Source organism: Falco biarmicus, chromosome 8 (assembly GCF_023638135.1).
Source record: "Falco biarmicus isolate bFalBia1 chromosome 8, bFalBia1.pri, whole genome shotgun sequence".
Taxonomy (NCBI): Eukaryota; Metazoa; Chordata; class Aves; order Falconiformes; family Falconidae; genus Falco; species Falco biarmicus.
In genome coordinates, this window is record NC_079295.1 from 38,487,808 (window position 1) to 38,515,328 (window position 27,521).

General features: G+C 34.6%; 1 protein-coding gene across 1 annotated transcript in view; it reads right to left on the bottom strand.

Annotated features, from left to right (window-relative positions):
- Positions 1-27,521, bottom strand: part of LRP1B (LDL receptor related protein 1B) — a 470,964-nt gene that overhangs the window by 188,261 nt on the left and 255,182 nt on the right. Inside the window, exons 30-34 of the mRNA XM_056350419.1 lie at positions 23,487-23,636; positions 12,366-12,506; positions 10,124-10,249; positions 8,105-8,236; positions 98-232 (exon numbers count right to left, since the gene is read on the bottom strand). Of these exons, the coding sequence (XP_056206394.1) occupies positions 98-232; positions 8,105-8,236; positions 10,124-10,249; positions 12,366-12,506; positions 23,487-23,636 (684 nt within the window). The remainder of the gene's footprint in view (positions 1-97; positions 233-8,104; positions 8,237-10,123; positions 10,250-12,365; positions 12,507-23,486; positions 23,637-27,521) is intronic.

The following is a 27,521-nucleotide window of genomic DNA, read 5'->3' on the forward strand; positions in this document are numbered from 1 at the left end:
AATTAGCGATGAAAGCAAATCAAGTTAATCTTGAGCTGAAGATACAAGAGTGTACTGGGAGAAATCATGACAAGTCCTGAAGTAGGTGAAGACCTACCTGCTATCCAGTCCACTGCAATGCCTTCAACTCTTCCCAAACCATTTGTAACAATGTCTTCTTTCCATGTTTGGTCTCGTTTAGATCTGCTAATTTTGTTGAAACCCATGTCTGTCCAATAGATTGTATCATTTCCTATAAAATACATAGCAAGGATTCTGAGACTAATTCAGTTACTTCAGTCCAAGTATCCACATCAGTAACTGTAAAAACTGTCAATTATAATTTTATTAATAACCTTAGATTAAACAAAAGAATGGTATCAAAACTATCATCTTTAATTACTCATTCTTTTTCCTTTTTAAATTTTATTTAAAATGATTATATCAGAATTCCAGGTTTTCTGCTGGTTGTTTAGTACTGCACATAGAACAGAACAGGGATATAACAACAGGTGGAAGCTACTACCATTGTTAAAACTCACAATAAATATGCTGTCTTTTTTCTTTTTTTTTCTAATAGGATAATGTTTGAAAAACATATCATTTTGTTTATTAACCCCCCATTCCAAAATACTCGGGAGTCTGAAAAAACGCAGTGTAAAACTGCCTTTACAGTCTTTTCCTTCAGTAATCATACAGATTGATTTTTGGCAGTATACAATATTAACTAGAAAAAAAAATGTTGCATTTGAGAATGATACACTGAAAATAAAGAATTTACTGTAACCACAATTAATCTTTTATTTTAAATGTCCTGACAGCTTTCAGTGAGTCTTTTTTGGTGCTTTAAGGCATTTCAGCTGTCTTCCCTGCCATTCTGCATATAAGGTGTAAGAGAGGGACCATTATGTAGTCTTAAGAGTACAAACCTGTTTTCACTGACCACTTAAACTTGTCAGCCAGGCTGACAATGTGGAGTGGCCAAAGCTCAGACATGCATTTCTTTCTGTTGCTACAAAGTACCCTTAATAAGGAGATGGGGCAAACAAACTGTTGACCCTCAAGCAGAATTATAAGTATTTCCATTGACAGAGCTCTGAGTTAACAATGCAGATATTCTGCAACCCACATTCTGGTTTCAAAGTCATCTGCTGGGGACCTCCCCAGTGGGCTGTTTTGCCTGGGAAAGACATTGCTTGGAGATAAACTATATTTGTTCCTTCTTTTTTTTCCCACACTTTATATATCTGCTTCAAATTCTGAAAGAGTGTGTGTTGCTTATTTATATACTATACATATTCATAGATATATAAATATATATATATACATATATATACACATAGAAGTGTGTGTGTGTGTAAATATATATATATGTATGTATGTATAAAAGAAAAAACAAAACTTACGCAGACAACTCAATTTATAGACCAAACCAGTTTTGTATGCTCAAGAACCCTAGCCAAATGACAAATTCTTACTTCAAGTACCTCTAATATATAGATTGATTATCACATATGGGAGCCATGTATTGTGCTACTTATTTCAAATAAGTACAAGAACTAGATGGATATTAATACTAGCTGCATATACATTCAACAATAAGATACTGATCTACAATTGTGTGCAAGTGTATGCTGAACACCCTTCAGTGGAATACAAGATATACAAAATTACTAAAAAGTCTCATCTGAAAATATCTATTATGTTTACCAACTGGATAAGACATTCTATAAGTGAATTTTATGTATTTCATATTCCACTCTAATTCATCTCCATAAAAATAAACCATTTTGTATTCATGCTATGAGTATTTAAGTCAGCCATGTGAGCAAGAATCCACATAACAGCTTAGAAACTGTTGTAAGAAACAAGAGATCTCTGTGGTTTAACTTCCATGACTGAATCTTAATGTATATAGCAGAAATGATTTGGTAGTCTTGTCATCTGAAAGTAGTAGTTTTCAGTAATCAAAAAATTCAAACAACTGAATTACCTGGATTTGCTTCCAGATAGTCACATATTAAAGAGATAAAACCATTTTTTAAAAAAAAACACCCCTGTCTCTCTCTTTAAAATATATAATTACACAAAACAGCCATTAAAAGTCTATCTAAATTACTTATTTACTTCCTGTAAAATGCAGTATTTTATGAAACGGCTTTGTTTTGCTAATGATCAACATTTCCTTAATACACAATATATCTGACCTGAATGTAAATAGGTAGAAAGTAACTAATAGTTACATACATGTACAAACATGAATGGTGAGGACATAGAAAATCATGGAGATGCGCAGATATAACTTCAAGAGATACAAAAATACTTCCCAATAATCAAGGAAAACACATTTCCAAGATAAATATTACAGGAAGTGTGGTTTTAACATCTGCCAGATTGGATTTTTATTTAATTGGTAGTGTTCCTGTAAAATGATCAGCATTTTAAAGCAGAATATATTGGTTCTACAAACAAAAATTATGTAAGTAGTTTTGAGACTGGAACTAACCAGGGAAACTCAAGTAATATTTTCTGTATTGGAGGAGGTCCACAAAGTACATGCAGTTCACCGCTTCTAGAAAGTATCCTTAATAGTAAATGATAACAGCTTGAGTATGCAAAGATAATAATTACCCAACCATACGCTGATACTAAACCTCAGCTAACACATCACTTCCTTAAAATGATATTCTTTTACAGTCTTCTGTCTTACTTGCCAAAATTTTGTATCCTGAATTAAATCTTCATTAAACACAGCTATATACAGAGAGAGCATACTATACTCTTTTCCTGTACTGTGTGAAAGTAGCCAAGGAATTTGTTGTCAACAAACTAATAAAGATCCCTCTGGGTTTCAAATACAAATTTGCTGAATTTTGGTTCGCACTTGGATACAGATGCTATGATCCAAACGACAAACACCCTTGACTTTATGGATACGGCAATTTTTATGGGTTCCTTTCTATTAATAAACAAAGTTCTCTGTATCTCAATAAAACATGGAGTAACATTCTCAGTAAGACTCAACCACTGAAGATGCATGCCATGCAGAAGAAGCCAACACGAATTCAGATTAAGCAACTGGCCTTTATTTTGTTGTAGTCTGTTCACTTAAAAAAGTGGGTGACATTTTCACAGATCTGTGTGTCAGTGCTGTCTCTGTCAGGTAGCACTATTAATACTGTAATCGCACAAACCTGTTTTGCTTTCCTAATTACTTCTGAAAATGACACGGAGATGGAAACTCCCTTCAGCATCTGGTTCCTGAAGTCAGTTCTGGCTTCAAATAGATGGAAAGAAGGCCTATACTCAATTTGGTGCTTTCAGTAGCTATTCTATTGCTGGAATCCGAAGAGAACTACTACCTGGACACAACAGTCACCACAAAATGAGAAACAACTGTCTGCAGCTTCATGCAGCTTCTGCAAACATTTTAATAAGTGGCAAGTATTAGTAAACATGGCCTCACATTGATGCCTACAGTCTGCAGGCAGCTTATCCCTGAAAATTAATGCAATTTAATGCATTAGTATTTTGCCAGTAAAATCCTGTAACTCAAAATTCAACATATGAAGTATTTGCTGAATATTAACTCTTAGTCTGTAAATGTTCAAAATGCTTATTTTGACAAAGAGAGTAAAATCTATTCTCCTCCCACCTATACATACCTTTACGTACACCACAGATACAAACACCTGGAGGAATAATGATAGCATGAGTGGGACAGACAATTGAGACGGAAGCGTGGAAAAATGTGACAGAACACCTCTGGGTTCCCAGCTCCCATTAAGTTCAGCAAAACTCAGTGAGGGACTGGGAAGACTCTGCTTTTCACTGAGACAAAATCTTGCAAATCTTAAACTGTTTCTGAGATTAACTGCTGCAGAACTGAAAGGAGCTCAGCAATAACACTTTATTATTTCAAAAATATCAACAATTTTAACTATCAGCCCACCTTTATGGAGGCTTTTTGTTATTAATGAAAACATTAATGTTACTGCTCTGTATTGTACTTTAGACAGAAATGTTACTCCTCATTAAGTAGTTTGTGCCCTCCAAGTCAGCAGGAGTTAAGGTAGTGTCTCCTGATGAACATAATCTCTTTCTTACAGACATAGTTCTACCCATCAGTTTGAAGACCATCATTCTGACACTAAACACAATGTTCTCGTTTCTTCAATACTTAAAATGCCCTTAACGCCTCAAATACAGTAGTGTTTCTCTGCCACGCAGATTCTCCTCCAACCAGACCACACTTAAGCACACAGTACCTCCCACCATTTGAAATAATGACTTCAACAAATGCAAACCAGATATTAAGGTAAAAAGAATGGTGAGCTTCCTGGAACAATTTTAAGAGGAAAAAAACAGTGAGTATTTGACTGACATACTATCAAAAAGTCTTCTGCAGCTTCAGAATCAATGTGATTACCTTTAACAATACCAAAATGAAAGGCTACTAGGATCACACTCAATGTTATAAACCTGTATCTTAAACAACACTGGCAACCCCACTTCCCAATGACTTCTGAAAAATTCTAAAGGACAAAATTACACTTGTTCTTTAATGAAAAGTTTGAAGTACCAAGACTCAGGGAGATAAAAGGTGTATTTATCTTAGGTCTTTCATGTCTGCAAAAAATATTGCCTAAGTCTTTTAACTATAATGCACTATACTGTAATTTAGCCACTTTGCATACCTAAACATTACTGACAGTAGATCAAAATTTGGGAAAGTTTCACAATTAAGAATGAAATGCAAGCAATAGTCAATAATTAAAAAAACTCAAAATAAAAACTGAAAAGTACCTCCATTTTCCCCTCTGAATCTTATTTGATGAGCAAAGGTTTTAGGAATGAATTCAGAAAATTCAAGGTAGGGTATAAAATTGAGAAAAAACAATTGCTTAAGCTGAAATGTAGTTGAAAGCTGTATCGTAACTTTTTATAACACAGTATCCCCTTGTGATTTCACTGCTAGAGATGATTTACATTCATGTTTAGCAATGCATTTGTCATTGTCAATCCTACTCATGTTTCTTGTGCTGTAACTGATTATCACGCAAGCTGGCAAACCTCAATTTCATCCTTCCTCAAATCTCATTTTTCCAAAAAGGTAAAAATTAGTACATGCATCTTATTCTTCCAAAATATTAATTTGATATTGACTAGTGAAGTCACACTAAAACCAAACGTCTTTAAAGAAGGAGCTAGCATATCCTATAAGTAGGCTCTGCTAAAAAAAAAAACAACAAAAAACAAAAATCCCAAACCCAAAGAAAACACTAGATGAAAAATCCCTAACAAAATCCTAGTATCAGTATTTTAGAATGCAAAGGTCAAATTTCAGATTTCTGTATTACATATCATAAATTATATTTTTTTAAGGTTAAGTATACCATAATAAAAAATACAATCCCTGGAAAACCAACTGCGTTGTCTTAGTACTCTGTCACAAACACGTGCAGCCACCACTTCTCTGTCATCCTATGTGTTTCCAGGAATAGGCGAAATCAGCTGTATCATTGTCTTTCTCACCTAAGATATGTGTACAAAGGCACTCGCTTTTAAGTGATTTTTTATCTCAGTAGACTGTGACTGAACTATACCTATGATATAACGAAAGCTCTGAACATTAGCTGTCACTACAAATATATATAAGCTGTCACTGCGAAAACATGCAAGTATGAGGGCACTGTAAAATGTTGCGTGAACTCAGAATTTTGCAAGGCAGAGCAGACACATGTCCTGGTTTCAGCTGGGATAGAGTTAATTTTCTTCTTAGTTGGTGCAGTGCTGTGTTTTGGATTTGGTGTGAAAACAATGTCGGTAACGGATCTTTTTAGTTGTTCCTAGGCAATGTTTATACTCAGTCGAGGACGTTTCCCTTCTCGGGCCCTGCCAGGGAGAAGGCTGGAGGGGCACAAGAAATTGGGAGAGGACACAGCCAGGACAGGTGACATGAACTAGCCAGAGGGATATTCATTACCATTGAACATCATGCTGAGTATGTAAGCTGGGGGTAGTTGGTCGGGGCCTGCTGGTCACTGCTCAGGTGTCCCGTCAGTCAGTGGGTGGCCAGCAATTATATTATGCATCACTTGTTTTCTTTTCTCACTTCCCTTTGGATTGCATTCATCTCCCCTTCCCCCTCCTTTTCATTATAGTTGTTCTTACCATTATTATTACTATTATCTTTTTTTCCAATTTTATTTTATTTTAATTATTAAATTGTTCTTATCTCCACTCTTGAGTTTTACATTCCTTCCCAATTCTCTTCCCCATCACTCGGTGTGGGGGACACAGTGACTGAGCGAGCAGCTGTGTGGTACCTAGCTGCTAGCTGGGGTTAAACCACGACAAGGTACAAGAGCATCAGTGGAGAAGGCAGGCCAAAAGGAGAGAAGATGTTAACTAATGTAACTCCTAACCTCTTAACAAAAGATTAGTGATGTCTGTGTGATGAAGTCAAACAGAACTAGCAGAAAAAGGTCTGTTTTTAATATGAAGGCATATATAAACATACACTTAAGCAAAAACTTAAGATCTCCAATGCTGAATTACAGGCAGAATTTGTTTCAAAATGACAGACAATGGAGTATGACAAAATAATTGTATGCTTCAGAAAGCCAATGTCTGTATGTATATAACATAGGTAACTTAAAATTTTATTTCTAAACTGCTCATTTGTAAACCAAATGGGTAACAGAAAAGCTTATAAGAATATCAGTTTAGAAGGAAGGCTGGTCAAAGAGACAATGGGTTAAAAATATAGAGATAACAACATGTTTTCAGGTCACTATTGGTCACAGATTTCTTTCTTTAAACTAACCAAAAAATTCCAAATGACCCCGAAGATACTCAGACACCTTTTAGTACCAGTGGCAGATGTATCCAGTTACTTTTCTGGATGTATTGGCTCTGGCTGAGCCCCATAGCAGCCCTCACAGTGCTCTACTTATACTGGCAGCTAGAAAGGTGGCGATACCCAGCAGGGTTTGAGTGCTGCTGAGCAGTGCTCGCACAGCACCAAGGCTCTCTCAAATATGCCCCCCTGCCCCCACCAGCAGGCTGGGGGTGGGCAAGATCTTGGGAGGGGACATAGCCAGGACAGCTGACCCAAAGTGACCACCGGGATATTCCATACCACATGATGTCTTCTCAGTTCTGAAAGCTAAGAGAAAGGAGGAACGTGGGAGCATTTGTTATTTACATTTGTCTTCCAGAGCCCTGCTTCCTGGGAAGTGGCCGAATATTGTCTGCTGATGCAAAGTAGAGAATAACATCTTTTGTTTTCCTTCACTTCCATGCACATGGCTTTTTCTGTTGCTTCATTAAACTGCCTTTACCTAGACCCACAAGTTATGGGGGTTTTCCATCTTCTCCCCTCCCTGTTCTGCTGAGAAGGTAAATGATAGAGAGGCTTGGTGGGAACCTGGCATCCAGCCTAGGTCAACCCACCACACAGGATCTAATCATTAGGGTTTGTCCTGTTTTTCACATGCATGCAAAACAGAAACCTCCTAATTTCATATGAAATTTGTGAGGCCAAACAAAAATCTGATTCCTATTTATACACTGCAGTGGAAAGGAATGGAGTGTACTCAAGATAGAAATGCCTGTTCTTGCAGGCTGTTAGAGCATCCACTTCTAAAAAGAAGAAACAGACACAGTTGACTTGTATCCTGCAGTGAAGTGGCTGAGGTTTACTGGACAGAAAGAAAACTATCCCACTCAGCTGTCAAAACCACCTGCTAGGTACTATACATAGGACAAAAAATTCAGTAGAAAAAGTGTCATGACAGGAACAAACTTTTTTTTCTATGAAAGAGGAACTAATGAAACCTGCTCTCCTACAGATTTATGATCAGTTTCTGTAAAACCACCAGTTTCCTGTTCAAGTTCTCCATGATGCCTCCTCTGAAAAACTACATGTACATAATAGATGGCTTTCTATTTTCTGTAAATAATAATAGCTAGTGGTTAACACTGTAACAACCAATCAACTTTAATTTCTTTAAATATAGTTTTAATTACGCAGAAGGTTTGAAAACTGGGGGTTGATTTCATTTGCAAGAATAGTATACAATATTTACGATACATACAATAAACTATACATAATACTTACCTGCATGGAAATCTATGCCCACAGCAAATGAAGTTCCAGATACAGGCATTAAAGCATCCATTTTATCATTTGGATCAAGAGGAATCCCTCTGACTCCTTCATGAACAGAATACATAAGAAATGATTCAATACCTATAGGAAAAATAAAATAACCAATTAGAGCACCTTCCTGATTAACAAGACTTGAGGAAGTAACAAGCACTAGACATAGCTCTCCAAAACTGCGCCATAGTTTTCAGCAATGAAAACTCCATCTCTTTGAAAAAACATCCATATATTATTATGGTGTATTTCTAATTAAATAATAAATGCAGGCTTATAAAGAGAAGGGAAACACTGTCCATTTCAAGCATCACCTTATACTTAGTGTAATTAGGAATAATGAAAATAAAACGAGTAGAAAATGTTTTTGAATTATGAGAAATTTAAGAATATTCTCTATTTACATCTGCAACTCCTGTACATGTTCAGCAAGAGGCAATTTGAAAGAACTTGTGTAGAAAGAGGACTCAAGACTGTAAACTGTCTTTTGAGGCATGGGATTCATCTCACATCATTTAGTCATGAACACTTCCATTACAGAAAACAGACAGAAATACATAGTTTTAGTGAGCAATGCAGTTGCTGCATTTTAAGTGTCTGTTTTCATGTTGGATTAATCACACTCCACGTGCACCTATTTCTGTTAAGTAGGAAGAAATTCTGCTGCGCAGAGGTCTTGTTACGTAGTCATTCCAAGTTCAGATGAATCACACCTAGTTGTTGACAACCAAAATTGGAATAAATACTTCGTTGCCCTTATCTGTTCATGTATCAGAACATTCTTAAGTTAAAAGGAAATTATGCAGCATTATGATACATAACTCATATTATTAAAGAATTTTAACTACCATACATAAATTAGTTCCTTTCTCTTCACGCCAATTCTTTGAAAATTTATTTCTGTGTAAAAAGCCAGCCAGTAGAAGACAATAAGAATGTGGACTAAAAAGTTTCAGGTAGAGAATCACAATTTTTTTTTCACAGGAAGAAGAAATTAGCTAGCAAATAAAAAAGAAGAATACTGAACAAGTACATATGTACAGGACAGTGCTTGTCAGTTTTTAATCCATGAATTTTCAAGACAGAATAAAAATGTTTTTGACTCACGACCTCTTCTTAATTGAAGTGAAATTTAATCATAAAAAGATGTTACGATCTAGAAAGCAGCATATCTAGACGTAAAGGAGGAATACACTTCAAATAAAAAGCACGCACCAGTTTTAACATTACCCACAAGTGAATGTTACGAAAAATTGTAAAAGTAAAAATACTACTTTAAAAATGAATAAAAAAACGTTACGATCATGTTATTGTCACATAGGAAAAGCAGTAAAGAAGTAGAAAAGCCACTTTTACGTTGCTTAATGCTGCCTCCATGTATACACTACTATTAACTAGATGAGGTAGCAATCCTTCATAGGAATAAATAACACTAAATATATAGAACAGTAAGGCATGTTGACCATAAGGCTGTTTTGTATTATTCGAGCAAAATGTAAGACACTGGGTGTAAGCTATGTTTTGACTTTCTCCTCCTCAAATAGGCAAAAGATTTATATATATATAAATAAATAAATAAATACTCAGGTCTTACTTTATATTAAGAGCAATGCAATAGGATGAGATACCCAACCTTACAGATACTGTAGCCTATAATTTAGTTTAAAAATAAGCTCCATGACCTTGAACAAATATGTACTGCTCTTGATGATGGCTCAGATGGTCTGATTTTCTGCCTACATTTTTAGAAGAAATTAAAAAGTATTTATCAGTTTCCAGAAAGATCTACGCAGAACAAAAGAAAGAAATTAAAAGCTAAATTTAAATGCTGTCCTAACCACAACAGACATTTCACTGTTACTGCTTTGATCAAGCATATTAAGTATAGTTACTCAATTTGAAATTAATAAAGTTTATTTACTCATTATGGTCTTCCCATAAAATTGAAGTTAGAATAAATCCTGAAAGCCATTTTACCTTTGCATGCCATGCGGTTTTTTTGAAGGTTGTAGCCTACTGTACACATACAAGTCCTGGTGGTTTCTGATGTTGGTAAACAAAGCTGGGAGCATCCACCATTGTTTAACTGACAGGAATTGCTACCTATTACATGATAAGAAAAGAGGCAGAGGAAAAAAAAAATTGAACAGTGAAATCCTGACTAAAACTGAGTGTTTGCATCATTTTTTTTTAGTATTACCAAACCCAAATTTTTTTCAGATAACTTCTCTGAAAAATTGAGATATGCATCAAATATTTCAGGCTATGCTACTATGCATATATTCTTCCATGCTTCACTCTTACAGTATTTTATCTGCACGCTCAGAATAGTGGTGTTTTTTACTCTATTTTTTAAAATAACTCTATTTTTTGAAGAAGAATTTGCTTATTTTAAAGTAAAATCATATGATAAAACTGAAAATAGTATATTAAATCTGGAGTAATGATGATGAAATCTTACTGACATTAGCCTAGAAGGTGTACCTCAATCTAGACCATGAGCAAATCACTGATTATATTGTATCCATTCATCAAATGTTGTATTAACCTCATTATCTTCATGGACCGTTTGTTTTAGTATATTTAAGATACACTCCAACGTGATCTCACAGATCTATGATCCTCCTTCTTAATTACAATAATATTTACTTTTAAATAATAGATGAACATTTTTAATGACATTTAAACCACAAATTATACACAGTACAATAAACGCAGCTCAGAAATTTGAAGCTTCATGAAGAAACACCTAAGTCTACTAAGGCATGAGAGGAATGAGCTGATTACAAGTTACCAAGCCCATATGAATCAGAGCACTAGTCACATTTATCTCTGCATTCCTAATTTTGAAGTAGAAAGTATTTTTTCCATCTGAACTCATATATGTTTTCTAACGATCCAACCACACAAATGGAAAAGACAGATGAGGTTTCAAATTCTTAGGTATCCTCAGACAAGCAGACAAACTGTATAGTTAAAAAAATAAAAAATCTAGGACACCAGGTTTGGATACAGTAAAATTTGTAATTGTCCTCACATCATGTCTGCTCTCACGTCACCTTCATTTAATGAAATGCAAGAAGCACACAAAATATGCAAAGATTCATTAAAAAACCCCTGCAAGCGTAAAGCTGAATTCCATCTACAGTGTTTCAGTCTTATATCCCAAACCTCAACATTGTTCTCTGTAAAAATACAGATCACTAAGGTGACGTTTCACGACACACTGAAATTACAGTTAAAGTTCAGTAGTAGAAAAAGAACATTTTCTTTATTTTTTTTATTTTTTTACTTTTGTGCAATGTAAGATGCATATTAGTGCCACAGACACCAGACACTGCTACCATTTGGGTACTCATGAAGCTAACTGTATGTCTCCGTAGTAGGGAGTTCAAGCAGTTTAAGATGATAGAAACAGTACTGAAGGCCTTAATTTTTATTACTTACTGTTCCACCACATTTAAAACTAAGCACCAGGCTGGAGAAGCACCTTTGGTGTTTCCTAGATTAGGTAACATGGCAAGTGTTCCCAGAAGTGCTCAATATGGAACTGAATTAATGTATTCTATGCAAAGACTACTTATTGTATTAAACAATCCCGTGCTCTTTTGGTAACTTCTCCACAAAATGAAATAATTTGTTTCATGTAGATAAAATCCTTAACACTTTCAGCAGATGGAATCAGAAGTAATCTCTCAAATGTTTCCATCTCTGATCTCCAAATTTGTAAAACTGTGTGCATGACCCCATATTACACTTTTTCATATTATCTTAGCTCCCACTTTGTTAACTAAGTTGTAGCAGTATTAGCAATATTCCTGCCTCTTCCTGTTGTCTCACTTTTGATTCATACTGCTGTCACTCTGTCAATTTTGATGAATTAAACTGTCTTAAAACAAATTGATAATGAAAACTACTAATGAATTCTCTCATAATACTAAAAATTTCACTAATTAGAGAGCAAGTGCACACTAACTGATATTTTTTAATTGAAAATTTTAAACTTAGATTCTCTGAAAGAACTTCAAACTTCACAATACTGTAAACTTCAGAGAACACCTGATAAATTAAAATACATCCAGCAGATATGCCAGATCAATTATCCTACTCTATACCGTAATATATTCAATAATAAAATATTTTATAGTATTTTACACTGAATTACAATTAAATAGATGCAGTCTAAGAGCTGGTTAAACATGCTTAAACTTTAACATACCTTGCTGGGCTGCTTTATCATACACTTTCATATGTACAACACCTGAAGTCTTGTTTCGCAGGACAGTTGGGTTTCTTCCATCTTTTTTGCTACAGGTACCAATCTGAGCTAAATTCTGGTCCGCCCACCAAAGCTTTTTATCTGTAAAATTTTCAATTTTCAAAAATTAAGAGGATCATTAAAAAATTATATAGAATTGAAACCCAAGGTGGGGAAAAAGCTTTTGAGGTTAATTCTCAGATCAATTTTAAGGAAAACTGCTCAAAGAATAAAGTCAGTTCCTTTATTTTAAAACCAGAAATTTTGGATTTGTAGTTTTTCTTCTTAGGTGTAAAAACTGTATTATGCTCAAATTAACTGAAAGTTAGAGAACTTTATTCACAGATCATGTACTACTACAACAAAGGGTTTATTCTCAAACTTTGTTATATTCATTCATTATGTACACAGAGATGACAGGAACTCTCGTTCCAGGTTTACATTACTTGTCTGGAGTATTCAAATGAAGAAGCATGACAATTACCATAAAAATAATTAAGAAGTTATGGTCTTAAATAAATTATTGAAATTACCAACTTACATTGATAGCAACTTTTTCATCATAATTTACACAACATTTTAAAATAATAGAAAAAATGAGACATGCTATGTACATACTAGCATAAAACATCAAAACATCCTTCATCGATCCACACATGCAGAATACTTGAATTATAGTAGGAATGACTTGTCAAAAATTTATGACAGAATTCTCACTTGATGCACATCTACAGTACATGCAATGCATTTTTCAAGTGTAGGATTTCAGGTGACTTCAGTCATGAAGATTTCACTTAAATGCAGAGAGGATACTAAGTGACAGGATAGAATAACTGAGTTTGATCATATTGCTGTGGACATATTGGTTAATGTGGAATGTAAAATTTAATTAAAAAAGAAATAAAGATACAAACATCAGTATTCATGTTAAGATAATCTTCACAAGAATTTAAATAAGAGTGTACGAAGGCAAGAAGTTTAAAAGAAATCTCAAGAAACTGAAAGGTATACATGAGATGTATACTGTCTCCTTCATTTCACTTACATCACTTCAGGAAAATGTTCTTTTTTAAGCCACATTAACATAATTTAAATGTCAACACTAGGGATTACTTCAGTTTTGTTCAGAAATATACAACACTTACCAGTCTTATCAGTCTGTCATTTTGAGACTTTGACTCATAACCCGCTAGAACTAGTGAAAGCCTCTCCAATTAAAGAGTTTGCAAGTCTTTCATTCATCTAGCGAAAGCTAGTAAGATGCCTCAGTGTTAATGACTTATAAATTTAAGGTAATAATCTTTACTAGTTTTCCTCAATTCAGTATTAGGGTAGTATTCCCACCAAGTTTTGAATATCTCATGTTTCATGCCATCACTCCATATTGTATAAATGGGGTATAAAATAAGTCATAGCATTCACAAAGCAGAAAGAAAAAAGCAAAGACCACCTATCAGGAAACACAGCAGGAAGAAATGTTGCAAATAGAAGAAAAGAATATGAAATACACAGTTTGAAAACCTTCCTAGCAGCTGTCATAAAAAATTTAAATTCCATATTGCGAAAGTTTGGGAGACAGAGTAGGTTAAAATGAGGGGATATGAAAAGAACACTAGAGATATTCTTTACCTTCTTGGTATTTCGTTATAATACTACACATATAAAAGGCCACAGTTAATAGCTTTAGTGTAGCTCTGAAGGATGACATCAAGATCATAGAACTGCTTTCTACCACAGCTATGTCCTGTCAGTGTTTCACTGAAGATGCTGAGCTGATGATGGAAAAGCTCTTTAGTATGGCACTGCTACTTTTAACAGCCATACTGTCACGGACTACAGTCAAATGTCCTACATCAGGGGTGCCCCCAGACTGTTCACCCTTATCTCACACCTGAGACTATCACAACTTGAGTATTAGGGTACTGACAGCCAAGATGTACTTTTATGACTTGCCATGTGCCAAGAGAGAAACCCCCCCCCCAAACTTTAAATTTCACATATGCAGTCACCAGCATTGCCTAGTCAAGGTGGAATAATTTGTTTAACACAAACTAATATATTCTACATATATGTATTCCATGACGTCCATGGCAATGGTTCAGTTCAGAGAAAACTAAAGAATGCACTGAAATAGTGGAAGTGTATTTCTGAAAGGCAAGCAAACTTTTGTCAGATCCAAAAGTATAATAAACATAGTAAGGATGCTTACTGTCTAATTTTAACAGACTAAACACTTGAGAACTTAAACTCACTTCCAAAACAGGGACTCAGCTAACTCATAGCAACTGAACGTTCACAGTGAAGAGCTCCTTACCTAACCAATGCCAAGTCCTTCAGCTGTTTCCCTTATAACATAATCTGTTCATTTTTATCATAATTAATTTCAGCCAGCTTGTTCCCATTATTCATCAATGTCAATGGTTGCTGGAAGCAAAGCAAATCAGTCCTTTCCTGTCTGGGTGAGACTGAAACACAGAGCATACCGAACATACAGAAAACACTTAGGCAACGCTAACTCTTAATGTCATCCTTCAGACATTGCATAAAAGCATTACTTCAGTGGAGAACTTCCTAATGTTTCTAGCTGTAGATAAACAAACGCAATGCAAAGCACTGCCAGCTATTTCTATCGAGCGTAACGGGAACAACAACCACCCATATTCTATTTTTCACAGTAAAAGCACGAGATACTGCTGCTAGCTTTTGATATTTTTTTTTGAACCGTAAGAAAAATCAATGCACAGAGCTAATGCAACCTTTGTCAAAATACAGATTTACTTTCGAAGTGAAACTAAGAACACACATATGCCATCCTTCCCTGATGAACCCAAAAGCCACCCTATACAAAATCTTGTCTGACCGAGCCCTGCATCCTGCAAAAGAGCGGAATGATTGACTAGTTGAATCCCTTCAGTTTGCTGGCAGCCAGATGGCCATGCAGCACATGTGCTGGCCAGCACGTCACTTCATGTGTAGCTCCACAGTGGCAACAGCCTGCATTTTGTTTTGACACAAAAAATATGGGGAATGGAATGGAGAGAAAAGAGAGGAGAAATTTAAGGACTACATGAAGAAAATGGGGTAGCGTGACAGCAGATTGTGGAACTGGGAATGGGTGCAGGCTCCACAAGTGGTTGCATGTACAGACATCTGTTGTGCAGAAGAGCAAGAGAGAAACTGGGGTGAGGTCTTGGGGCGAAAGACATGAGGTACTGCACTGGAGGTATTACGGAAAGAAGGTTATAGAGGAAAGCTGATGGTACCGTGTTATTAAGATTCAGGAGACATGAAAGCAGTCTTTACCACTTAACACTTTTGCTGCAACAACTGCTGATTTGAGGCTACTTCCACAGAAAGATGTAAATTAGAATGTCTAGCTTTATATGGAAATTCTACTGACTTTACTCTAGGGAAGAAATTAATTTTCACATGTCAACATAATTGCTTGTAATGATAAACCACATTTTTCATTAAAAGCAAATTACAATCAATAACTATGAAATCTTGAAAAAAAAAAACCAAAACCAAAAGCAGACTTTACCTCCCAATTCATCAGAATATAATTATTAAACAGCTTTGACAGCAAACAAACTTTAGTAAACTAATGGCCAAAAGCTGACACAGGAACCATAGTCAGTCTTCTGATTTCAAGTCCTTAACACATTAGCCCTCACAATCTCGAGTATGCACAGACGTATGAGGTGGCATGAATGTTCTTGGTTGCCAAGTTAACAGAGTCCATAATACGTTTCACGGTGTCTGTTTCACATTTTCTTTGAATGCCAGAAACCCCTGCCTGAGTCTTTACTCCGGTCACAAGCCTTAAGCAGTATGATGACCTCCTTCCAGCTCACTGGGGGCTATCGTTTCTCTTGAATTAGTCAAGTCATTCAGCTTAGTGACTGTCTTAACACTCTGTAGCTAACCATTTCAGAAAGGAAGTTACGGAGTCTTATGTTCTGGATTTAAAATTATAATTCTGAGGATCCACAACTACTATTTTTCCTATATTCCTACCTCAAGAAGCTTAAGCTATTTTGTCAGGAAAATTTAATTAATGAAATAAAATGCAGTTCTGGTACTAGCCTTCTAGGAAGCCTCTGTAAAGAAAGAAGCTTTCAGTGGCCCATTTCTGTTATATTCTCTGAGTTAACAAAATGGTATGAACTCAAGTGCAAGCAACTCCCCCATCTGCTCTCAGCCTTTTGGAAAAGTAACTATTTTAAACAAACTGAACTAGCTAACATTTTAATACCATATTACCTCAGACCTAGATTTGACCAACAGTCTCAAAGGCAACACAACATAGTTTTTGCGTGAGTGTTAAGTGCAACCATGAAAGGGAAAACAACAGAAAAAGGAAAATAGCAGTCATCTGAATTCAACTCTATCTTCTGTTTGTCACATACATTTTTAAACCAGAAAAATGTAAATGGCAGTATATGGACAGTACGACATGCTTAGGTTACTAACAAACTACTGCTTTCCAGTGAGTTACTCATTCACTCATGACTACATTTAAAGTATTAATTACTGTGAAATACAATCTTGCAGCAATGTTCTACATGAAGAAAAAGTACTAACACCTCTCTTTTTTTTCCTCCAAATACTTCTGTATCTTTTACACATCCTAAATGAAATAATTAAGTGGAGCAAGTCTGTATAATTGCGAGTTTTACATCATCAGCATTTTCATTTTAGACAGAAATAATTATTACTGTGGATGAACCAACAGTAAAACCATAGACTGAGAAAACTTCTAAATTTCAGGAACACTGCATTTCCAGCAAATATTGTGTATTAACTTCATTTTAACTTCATTTCCTTTTCAGTTAAATGAGGTATTGCCTATACTGCAGGTTTGATACTTTATAGAGCCAGACAGTTGAGTTTTCCATGATGAAAACTGTAGATCTGAAAAATCATTTCCATTGCATTAACTGTAAAAAGTTACTGCACGAAAGAAAACAAACTCTGAAAGTATCAAGGAAAAAAAGCATTTACTGAGCAGTCTTCACAGGTATATGATAGGACAACCACCTACAGAAGACAAATATTCTGAATATGAAGACTTAGAGACATAAATGGAACTCTCAAGGGAAACCTAGGTAAAAACATAAAGGAAATCTACCATCTTATGCATGCAAAAATACTAGAATTGACTGAAAGAGAAGGTCACCCTGTGATATCAATCTGTTAAATGAGTAGTAGCTTACATCTGATGGTTCTTTCATCAGACAACCCTTAGAACAAGGAGTTCCTGTGCTCAGCTTTGGTGTTGTGATTACAGTAAAACAGATATTCTTATCTCACATGTGAGTGACTATGCGATATAAACCATAAGGGAAATCATGGGAATGTGACTTTTTTTTTTTTTTTTCTGTGAGATTATGACCCACAATAATGAATTACCTATCCTAGAAGTTTAGGCTAACATTTTCAATTAAATGACTGTATGTGAAGAAGTGATTACAGCCTTCAAATTCTCTATTTGAAGGATATAAAATCAAATTAAGGACATTTATCCTCAGATCTGAATGGCCCATTAAATAATTTTTGTAATGACTGCTGTCTTACACATGGAATACAAGAACTTACTGATTTACACATCCATACCCATCCACAAAATGGCTTTGGTTTTGTTTTTGTTTTTTTGGGGTTTGGGTTTTTCTGTTGGTTGGTTGGTTACAAAACCCCCAAATAACCAAGCAACCAACTTTGCATATTCTTTTACAATGAGATGAAGGCATGCCATTTACTTTATCAAAAAGTTAAATTACTAATAATTTTCTACACCATTTTATTAATTTCTCCCTTTTTGTATTAGTATGGAGCCAAACCATTTCTACTTCACTACGTTCCATCATGTACCTCTTTTGCTTACTAAGCTATTAAATGAGACTTGAAGCTTTCATATACAGTTAACAGTATCTAGCCAATTTCCTTCAGTGGTGTTGGAGATGTCAAATCACAGAGTTCTTCTCCCTTCATGACAGAAAAAACAAAAATCATTACAGCATAAACTCATTACTAATCCTTGAAGTATTTGAGTGTGAACACAGAGGCTGAGTAGTCTCCTACATCGCCTGTACTGTTAAAAAGGGTAAATCACAACAAATCACAAGTGAATACTCAAAATACACTTCAAAATTATTCTTTTATCTTCCTCTTCCATCCTTGCTAGCATGACAACTATATTAACACATCATTAAAAATATAACTTATAAAATCTTACTGAACTAGTATTTATTCTTTTACATGGAGGCTTTATATGGTGCACTTCAAGTTTTAGAAAGACATATGGATAGAGTATAGGGAGTTAAATGAGGAAGTTCAAGAAAATCCTGACATTTCTGATATATTAACAAAAAACAAACAAAACCAAACACAAAAGGAAACCAAAAAAACCAACCCACAAATCCTGAAGTGCAATCTTGAGGTTAAACACTTCCGACTACCTGCCCAAAAAACAACAAACTGGTCACAGCTGACCAGTTATGCCCCAAGACCTAAACAATACAGGTTTTAATTCTTCATAAACTGCTAGATGGCCAATATATGCCACAACAGTGTCTCATAAAAAAAAACAAAACACAAAACCAAAAAACCCCCCAAAAATAAAAAAACAGCTATATGTTATACACCTATTTTTGAGCAAAATTCTAAGTAGAATTTTGGACTATTTCTCTCTGTGCTACTAATATATTCTTGCAGCAGGTAACTCATATGATTTCTAGTATCAGGATGACTTATTTCCATATTAATTTTAAAATACAGCATATGATTTCACAAAACCAGTTTACTTTAGCATAAAGACAACTTGCTTTCACAAACCACGGAAGAATTTGAAACCTTTAAATATCAAATGGAAGTTAAATGATTTAGTTGCTTGATGATGCTAACAAGAGTGTTATTCAGTCACTAATTACAATCTTGTTGCTGAACCTGGGTTATAATATAGATTAAAATTGTTGTATTTATCCATTCTGTTGGGTAATTAGCATTAAGTGCAGCAACATATTGGCGAACAGCAATTTGAAATGCCAAAAATTGCTACACTAGCATTGTGGACAGTCCTTTGGAGATTTGAAGCGGCACTCTGAATGCAAATTTTGATGGGCCATTAGTTTTCATTAATGGTGGTTTGAGTATTTATGGAAGACAACTATGTACTGTACTTAAAACTGGGCAAATTGCCTAGATATATTTCATATATTAATGCTAATGTAATGAATGGTGTTATGGCAATTAGAAGACTGATGACTTGGAAAATTAAGGTGTATGTATCTGAAGTTTCCTGATCTAAGCAGCCCCTCTCACTTTGCAATTATGTCCAGCAAAGTCACATCTCCCACCATTTGAGTTACTAGAAATGCATTTTGGTGTCATATTTGAAACTTTATTTAGGATAAACCCAAAATCAAATAACCAATATATCATTTAACTACATGATTGAAGTAAAATGGTGGCATGAAGATATTTTGGTAATATGAACACACATTTTCTGTCTGAAATGAAATATTGTAATTGTTTCTGTCTGGTTTGATTGTTTAATAGCAGAATTTCATGGCTGTATTATATAAAGTTTGTGTTCAAATACATTGTTCTAATATGTATGCTTCCACTGAAGAGCTATGACACATGTCTGATTTCATTGTATTGCTGGTTGAAAATTATTTTACATGATTTTCAACAGAACTAGCACTTATAGGTAGACTCATTCACTACATGACGTTACTTTATTTTATACTAGTAAACAACAACTAGAAAAAGGCTACTACTTAGTATCATGAAATATTTTCTTTTATGTTTTTAAAAGTAATTTTAAACAACAAATTACATTCTCATTATAAAATCTACACACCTTAAATCATATTCCTATTCTGTAACTAAATGAGCTGAACTTTGTGGTTTTGGGTAAACTGTATTTCTGTGAGGCTCTGCTACAAAATCCAACAAAACTGCTGACAAAAGCCTTCAGTAACTTTTTCTTCCCAGCTAAAAAATTACAGTAACTAATCAATACTTTTCTAGCAATGCTGCTTATGGTTCAGAGCACTGTATCATTCAAGAAAGAATACAGTAGTTTGGAAATTCATCAGATATTGCTCCAAGTTCCTTTCTAATTCAAATCCTGTGATATGACAACTCTGCTCACCAATCCGGGAAATACATATAGTTCTCACCACAAAGGTAAATTTCCAACCAGTTTCAGTTAAGGAACCCTTTTCATTAAGTAACTTGGAAGGCAGGAAATGAGACTTCAAGCAGAATGCCAAATAGATCTATATAATTAGATCACACTCAGACACTGGCTACCAGGAAAACTGTTAAAATCAGACACTGAATATATCCAATTCAAACATTAAAACAAGTATAGGAACCATTTTCTGAATGTTGAACAGAATATCACTGTACTGTGTAAGAAAATCTGAGATTCTCTCACATGGCAAATCCTGAGTTTCCAGAACAGTACTTGTTATCAACTTGTGTTGTCTGTAGTAGGTGTTGAAAATTATGGGAGGATAGGGTGCTGTGAATTAGATAAACTTCTAAAAGACCAGGAGAAACTATAGAGGTTTTTGAACTAAGTAGCAGAAGCAGATTACTATTGACCAAATGCAAGATAATAAACAGTGGGAGACACTACTAAAGCATTCACATGCATTTTTGAATGGTAAGTTAACTAAAAATGGCTGATGTTGCATGCACTGACATTTCACAGCGAATGTGTATTTGAAAAAAAAATAAAAAAAATGGAAAGAGTAGAAAAGGATGTATGACTTCATCATGGACCTGTTTTCTTTTAAGTCACTGATGAATTCAAATGGTAAAAAAAGTTTGCTTACAATATATATAGAAGAAACATTCCAACTCATGTTCTATTTTATGTGTTTACCATGATTTTAGATACAAGCAGTCAAGAAACTTTATGAACTGGACAAAAAATGATGCAATAAACATCATAATGACTGTGATTCAGCTGCTATAACTTCCTATTGAACTTGTAGGCAAACAGATCGACAGAGGTACTATATTTTCCCACACTATCATGTTAAATCTTACATCAGAAAAATTATTCATTCTTATTTATTTACATATTATTAGTTACGATCATTTATGAATGACAGATCTCTTGTATTTCTTCATATCACATTGAATTTTCAGTTCTGATCCATTTTACATGCATGAAAGCCTGACCGTAAGAAGCTATGTAAAGTCACCAGCACTTCAGGAAAACAGCTGGCATTTATGCTGCTATGTTCCATAACACAAAAACATACAGGAGAAATGAAAACAGAAATTTCTCATGTTTTTCAATCAGCACCTACAGTACTGTTTACAAAATTGTCTTTGTCTGCACTTTTATCCACCAGATATTTATACTGAATCATACTGCAATGTCATATTGCAGTTTATCATAACTATGGCTTAAAAAGAAAGGCAAAACCCAAAAGCAGAACAAACAGAAAACCCCAAACACGTTGTAGGATTTGTTTACCCATTTAGAGTAGGAAGAATTGTCATTAATCATAAATCCAGAGTATCCCAAACTAGTAATATTAGATAGATATATGTTTAAAAACTACACAGCACACATTCTCTCATCTCCACACCAGAAAAATTCAACTACTTTGAGGCAAAGAAGCATGAAACACTCTTCTTTAAATGACAGCTATTAACTCTTTATTCGGTATTCCAGGTAGATCATCACTGTTGCAGATTCTGTGAAGCACAGATTCAAGATGAGACTTGACATCTCAGTATGAAGGAATACTCTTTACACCACCTCATATTAAAGACTTCCCATAGCTCCCTAAGGAAGAGGTCATCTATTTCTAGTCATAATCAAATGAACAAAAGACAAGTTGTCTATATTAATATTCATGACTCCTCGTGACACAGAACTTGCTTTTGTTTATGAATGCATATATAAAAGCATCCCCTCTCCAACAGATTTTAGCAGTATTTAGAGTTCAATACTGGTCAAATATGTGTATAATAAAGCTACTTTAGTCGTTACTACTTTAAAATATGACTTAATTTCCAACTTATGCATTTAGTCTTTGGAGTTCATTTAGCATAACTTTCACAAGCACACCACCTACGCATACGTTATATAATTGATGAATCAAAATACTTTATTAAAAGACTGACAGCTGATGAGTCAACTACCCCAACAAACGTCTACTTATCAACTGCACCTTTTTTTTAACATGAAAGATAAATGTAAATAATTTTTAATTGAACCAGAACAGAGGTCAGCAAAGCATTTGGAGGAAATATGGACAGCTCTGGACAGCTCTAAAGTTATCTCTAGAATAATAAATACCAGTTCTGAGTCAGACTGAATTTTCTTAACACACTGTATCCTAACTCCAGCGAGGTTCAAGGACTGAAGATGCATATGAGAAACAACGAATTTGAAGCAATACTCTTGTTCAGCAATCTGCAACTTAAAGACTTCTTGATTTTTTTTTTTATTTTTTTCTTATGTGACCATTCTTCTGATTATTTTTTTAGTAACTTAGATGTGTTTGAACATTCTAAACTTCTCTAATGCACAAAGTATAACAAACCGAACTTTTTCCCCCAATGAATTTAATACACAGAATATTAGCAGACATCTGAAAATCCAAACAATGCATTTATCAAAATAATCAGTCATCAGTTCATAACCCAAAGAAGTTTTCAAAGCACAAGCCAATCAAACAAACCAGGGCCACTCTGAACTAAGAGTGGAAACAAGAGAGCAGCAGAAGAAACAAGTCATAATTATCTGTAAGAAAGAGCATAACATATCCCCTTCTGAAATGCTTTACTATAGTAAATGTAAGCCATCATCAACCTGTTACCTGCATCCTGTATACAAATGCAAGATTATATTTATAAACATAAACTTGTCATACAGATTGTAAACTGTCTGTTCAATGAAACATATATATTAAAAAAAATCACAAACAAACCAGTCTGTACTGTGTAATTTACATATAAACAACAATAGCTTCTTCAAGATGTTTATTTTTCATTATTAATTAGCTTCCAATCATTTAAAAGCTAAGTTATTATCACTGGACTTACCCATAATGGTTAAAGCTGTGGCTTTTGTTAAGTCTTCTTTCATTGATTCTATTATTTCAAGATTACCACCATCCAAGTTGCATCTATTTATGGTTCCATTTCCTGAACTGATCCAGTAAAGTTTGTTTTCCCCATAATCTATTGATAAACCTGTAATTAATATATACAGGTTTAACTGTGGCTTGAGTTGATAATAAACATTTAGTGTTAAACTGTTTTCATAATAAAAGTGTAGTTATGAAATATATATATACACACACAAAACCCTGTTATTTATCCATTCATCTAGTCAAACCTAAAAAAAAGACAGAGAGAGAAACAAACCAAACTGCCCATTTATACTGAAAAAAAGCACGCCTTTTTAAAAAAAAAGATTTCTGCCTTTTATTTCTCCCAAAGTCTACACAAATCAATCAGTGACTGACTGATGAAATAGCATTATCTGGCAAAGAAAAATTACTTGAACAAACTGAGGTCTTAAGTGAGGTCATTAACTACTAGTTAATGCAAACTAGAAACCGTCATTTGTATTCTATAATAATGAATACTTAAAAAATTAGGAAAAAAGCTATTTTTTGTGATTCAGAACCATGAAAAGTCTGCTCTCTGCCTACATGTGCAGCCCTTCGCTTAGAATGCTAAAATACCAAAACCTAATACTAATTCTCACTAAGTTTACAGTATTCATTTTACTTTTGCTTCATAGTGAACTGACCTCATGATCAGTTCTTTGGAGTTAGAAGAAAGGGAACCACAGAAATAAAACAGTTGCAAAATAACCTACTAAATGAACAAAGCATACAATTTACTGCAAGTAAAAGCAAAGAATGCAGAGATAAAGTGTTTCAGACTTCTATAATCCTTGAAAAACATTCAAGTAACTGTAGCAGGAGATCTTCCATGGTGAAATGTGCTTGGCATGGTGACAATACATGCCATAATAATTTGTTTTGGTGCTACACTTTTCCCAGAACTCATGTTAGGCACCCAGCAGACAGTTGCCAAAAAATACTATATTTCACTCCATAGGTCAACCTCTAGATACTGTACAGTACACTTCTTCCATCATGGAAACTGCTTCTCTATGGAAAGCCAGATCTATTTTCAAAATCCTGATGGAAGGAAGGAGTGCTGCATGCTGCGGTACTTTCAGCTACCATCATGCCACTATTTCTTTACATGTATTTGACATAGTAGGCCAAAAAGTGTCCACTTTCTAAGCTTTTGAAAAACAGCTTTCCAGTCCTTTACAGTTACTGCTATTTTCTCCCCTCTCTGTAAGTGTATCAGCCAGAACAAAACAATCCACCCTCAAGAGAAGATAAGGATACCAAGTAGCGCCTTCAGGAGAGATTGATCTTGCAGCATCTCTCTGCACATACATGTTGTCCTGCCTGTACAACCAGCATTGCTCACAGTGAAAAGACAGTGCCACACACCTTGGAGGCAAGCGGCATGTGCAGTATTTAGACCTAGCACAGGAAACTTTCCTGGGAATAGGAATGAACCTTGCTATGGATTACAATGGTAATATGCAAGTACAAAAGTTTCCTTACTCTGAGATGGATAGCATTTGCCATCCTCTGTAACTCTTTACTGCTACCAGCGAGCTACTCACTGATTTCACCTAGAAAAATCTATTTATGGGATTGTTGTGAATGCAATCTACACAGCTATTAAAATGTTATCTTGTCAGGTTTCCTACTTCTTCAGATATTAAACTGGTGCTTCCATATACGAGTATTTCAATCACCCAGCACCAATTGACAAGAAATAACATTCCTATCTCCTTCTACCCAAGCCTACCACATTTTTCTTCCCAAAGTATTTTGCTGTTGTGTTATTCACCTATTACCAACCTTTGTGAAAACATATTATTTCTGTTTGTTTAGATTTTTTAAGGAACTGTCCCGTTTTTTCCAGTGAAAATAGGTGACTCACTAGCCATAAGGATCACAGACACTCATGATGCATTCTGTGTGGGTGACTGGCTTACACCTTATGTCCCAGCTGCCAAAGTCAACCTAAATATGTGGATTGCAAAATACTGGTGTCAGAGAATTCTGTCGTGTTTGTTTTTTTTTTGTTTGTTTGTTTTTTGTTTTTTAATATTTCCATGACTTAGGCCATCACTGTTTTCACAAGCATTTTTTAGTTTCCTTACTGAAATTTCCAGAAATATGCTACTATTTAAAAAGCATATCATAATGGCTATTCCAGCAATTCATACACAGAGGTTCCAGTCTTAAAACCACATATATAATGAGATATTTAGCTTTCACTACCAGAAAATCAAGTTTGAAATTTTAATTTGGAGCACCCTGAAGTACAAAGAAATGACTCTTGATAGCACTTTTCACACACTTACTTTTAAAATTATGTATTTTCCTCTAACTTTATGTTTACCTGTGGAAATGTTCTGTAACAAGCAGTGGAAGCTTATGGAAACTGTGTTCCAAGAACTTTCAAGTTGGGGTTCATTCTTACTATCTAAATCAATTGAATGTTGGACACTGCTAATTACAAATTAGATGAAGTATAGGAACAGAATTTACAATTTTTGTTCACATTTCCCACTTTAGAGACTTAAGAAAGGTTTTTTTTAACTGTTTATGGCTAATTACATTTCAGGTGAAAAATGAGTGCTTAAAATTAGGACGTCCTTAGGCTTGTTTCTCTGCTAAACATAAACGCATACTTAAGAAATAACTTTTTTTAAACAAACAAAATAAATTTAGGATGAAAATTTCAAAAGCTAATCTCAAGAACATTTTTGGTTAACACCTGCAACAATGTAGTTTTTGTAAACCATGTTATATAAAAAAAGAAAGCAAGGAATATTCAACTGGAGAGTCAGCCAAGAAAATGAAACAAGAACAGCTAGAACAGCAATCAGAGCTGTGATATCATCATGAGCAAAACGGAAACTCCAAATTTGTTCAGAAGAAAGGATTGAACTCTATTTCAAAAAACAAACACCTCTCCCTCAACCTGTAATTATGGAGTCCTTTGAAGTTAGCTGAGAGAGAATCCAGTATGTTTTTAAAGGTTATTTAACCCAGTTATTTCAAAACTTACTAACAATACAAACTTGACAGTTTAGTAATAGCCATTTCCTTAACAACAGTCCAATGAATGCACAGTTTGTACTTTTAGGGTTTTATAACAAACAACTGCTTAACAGTTCAAGTTAACTGCTTAAAGTTCAAGACACCAATGATCAAATGATCTGCATCACAAAGTACAAAATTAAGCACTAATTCTGAACCCCCATGACTGCAGTTTAATGGAACCTCAGTGATTAGTTCCCTTTTTTAACAAATCTGTATGTGTCAGTATTTCAGCCTTTATAGAACTGCAGATAAAAATGAGACACAATGTGTAGTTGTTCCAAGATTATCAGTTTCCAAAATCTCCAAACTACATACTCCTGATGTTGATAAGAAATATTTTAATTGAAATAGTCTCCTCCTTTTAATAGAACTCAAATTGAGAAAAAAAATCATCAGCATACTTCAGGTCACAGATTGGAAAATTTTCCCTCATTCTTAAAATTTTGAAATTATGCCTTAAGAAAACAAAAAACCCTATGACTTATCAGGACATCCAACTCTTATAAGCCATATATTTGCTTTCCAGTAATCCACCTGTGAACTCACTTATTAGATCATTCACCTCGCTCCCCAAATATTCAATATCAGCACTGCATGAACTAGATTTTCACTTGTAGAAAAAGACAGCTTCTCAGTTAGAAATTAGATGCTAAATCATAGTTTTAAGACTGCTACTCTCTGGCTCTTCAGCAATGTTTTCTTGTTCTTAGCATGAGAGTGCCAAGATGTTAATTAGCTTTATGCTAATGGTAAGGGTAATTTAAACCATTAAAAAAGGCATTTTGCATATATTTCTATTTAGAGTTCGATATTGGAAATTTAGTACTTATTTTATCTATAGTGTATCTGATAATTTTTCTCAGACATGCAACAGAATTTGTTTTCATATCCATCAACAGACAAAACTGAGCCAAGACATCTA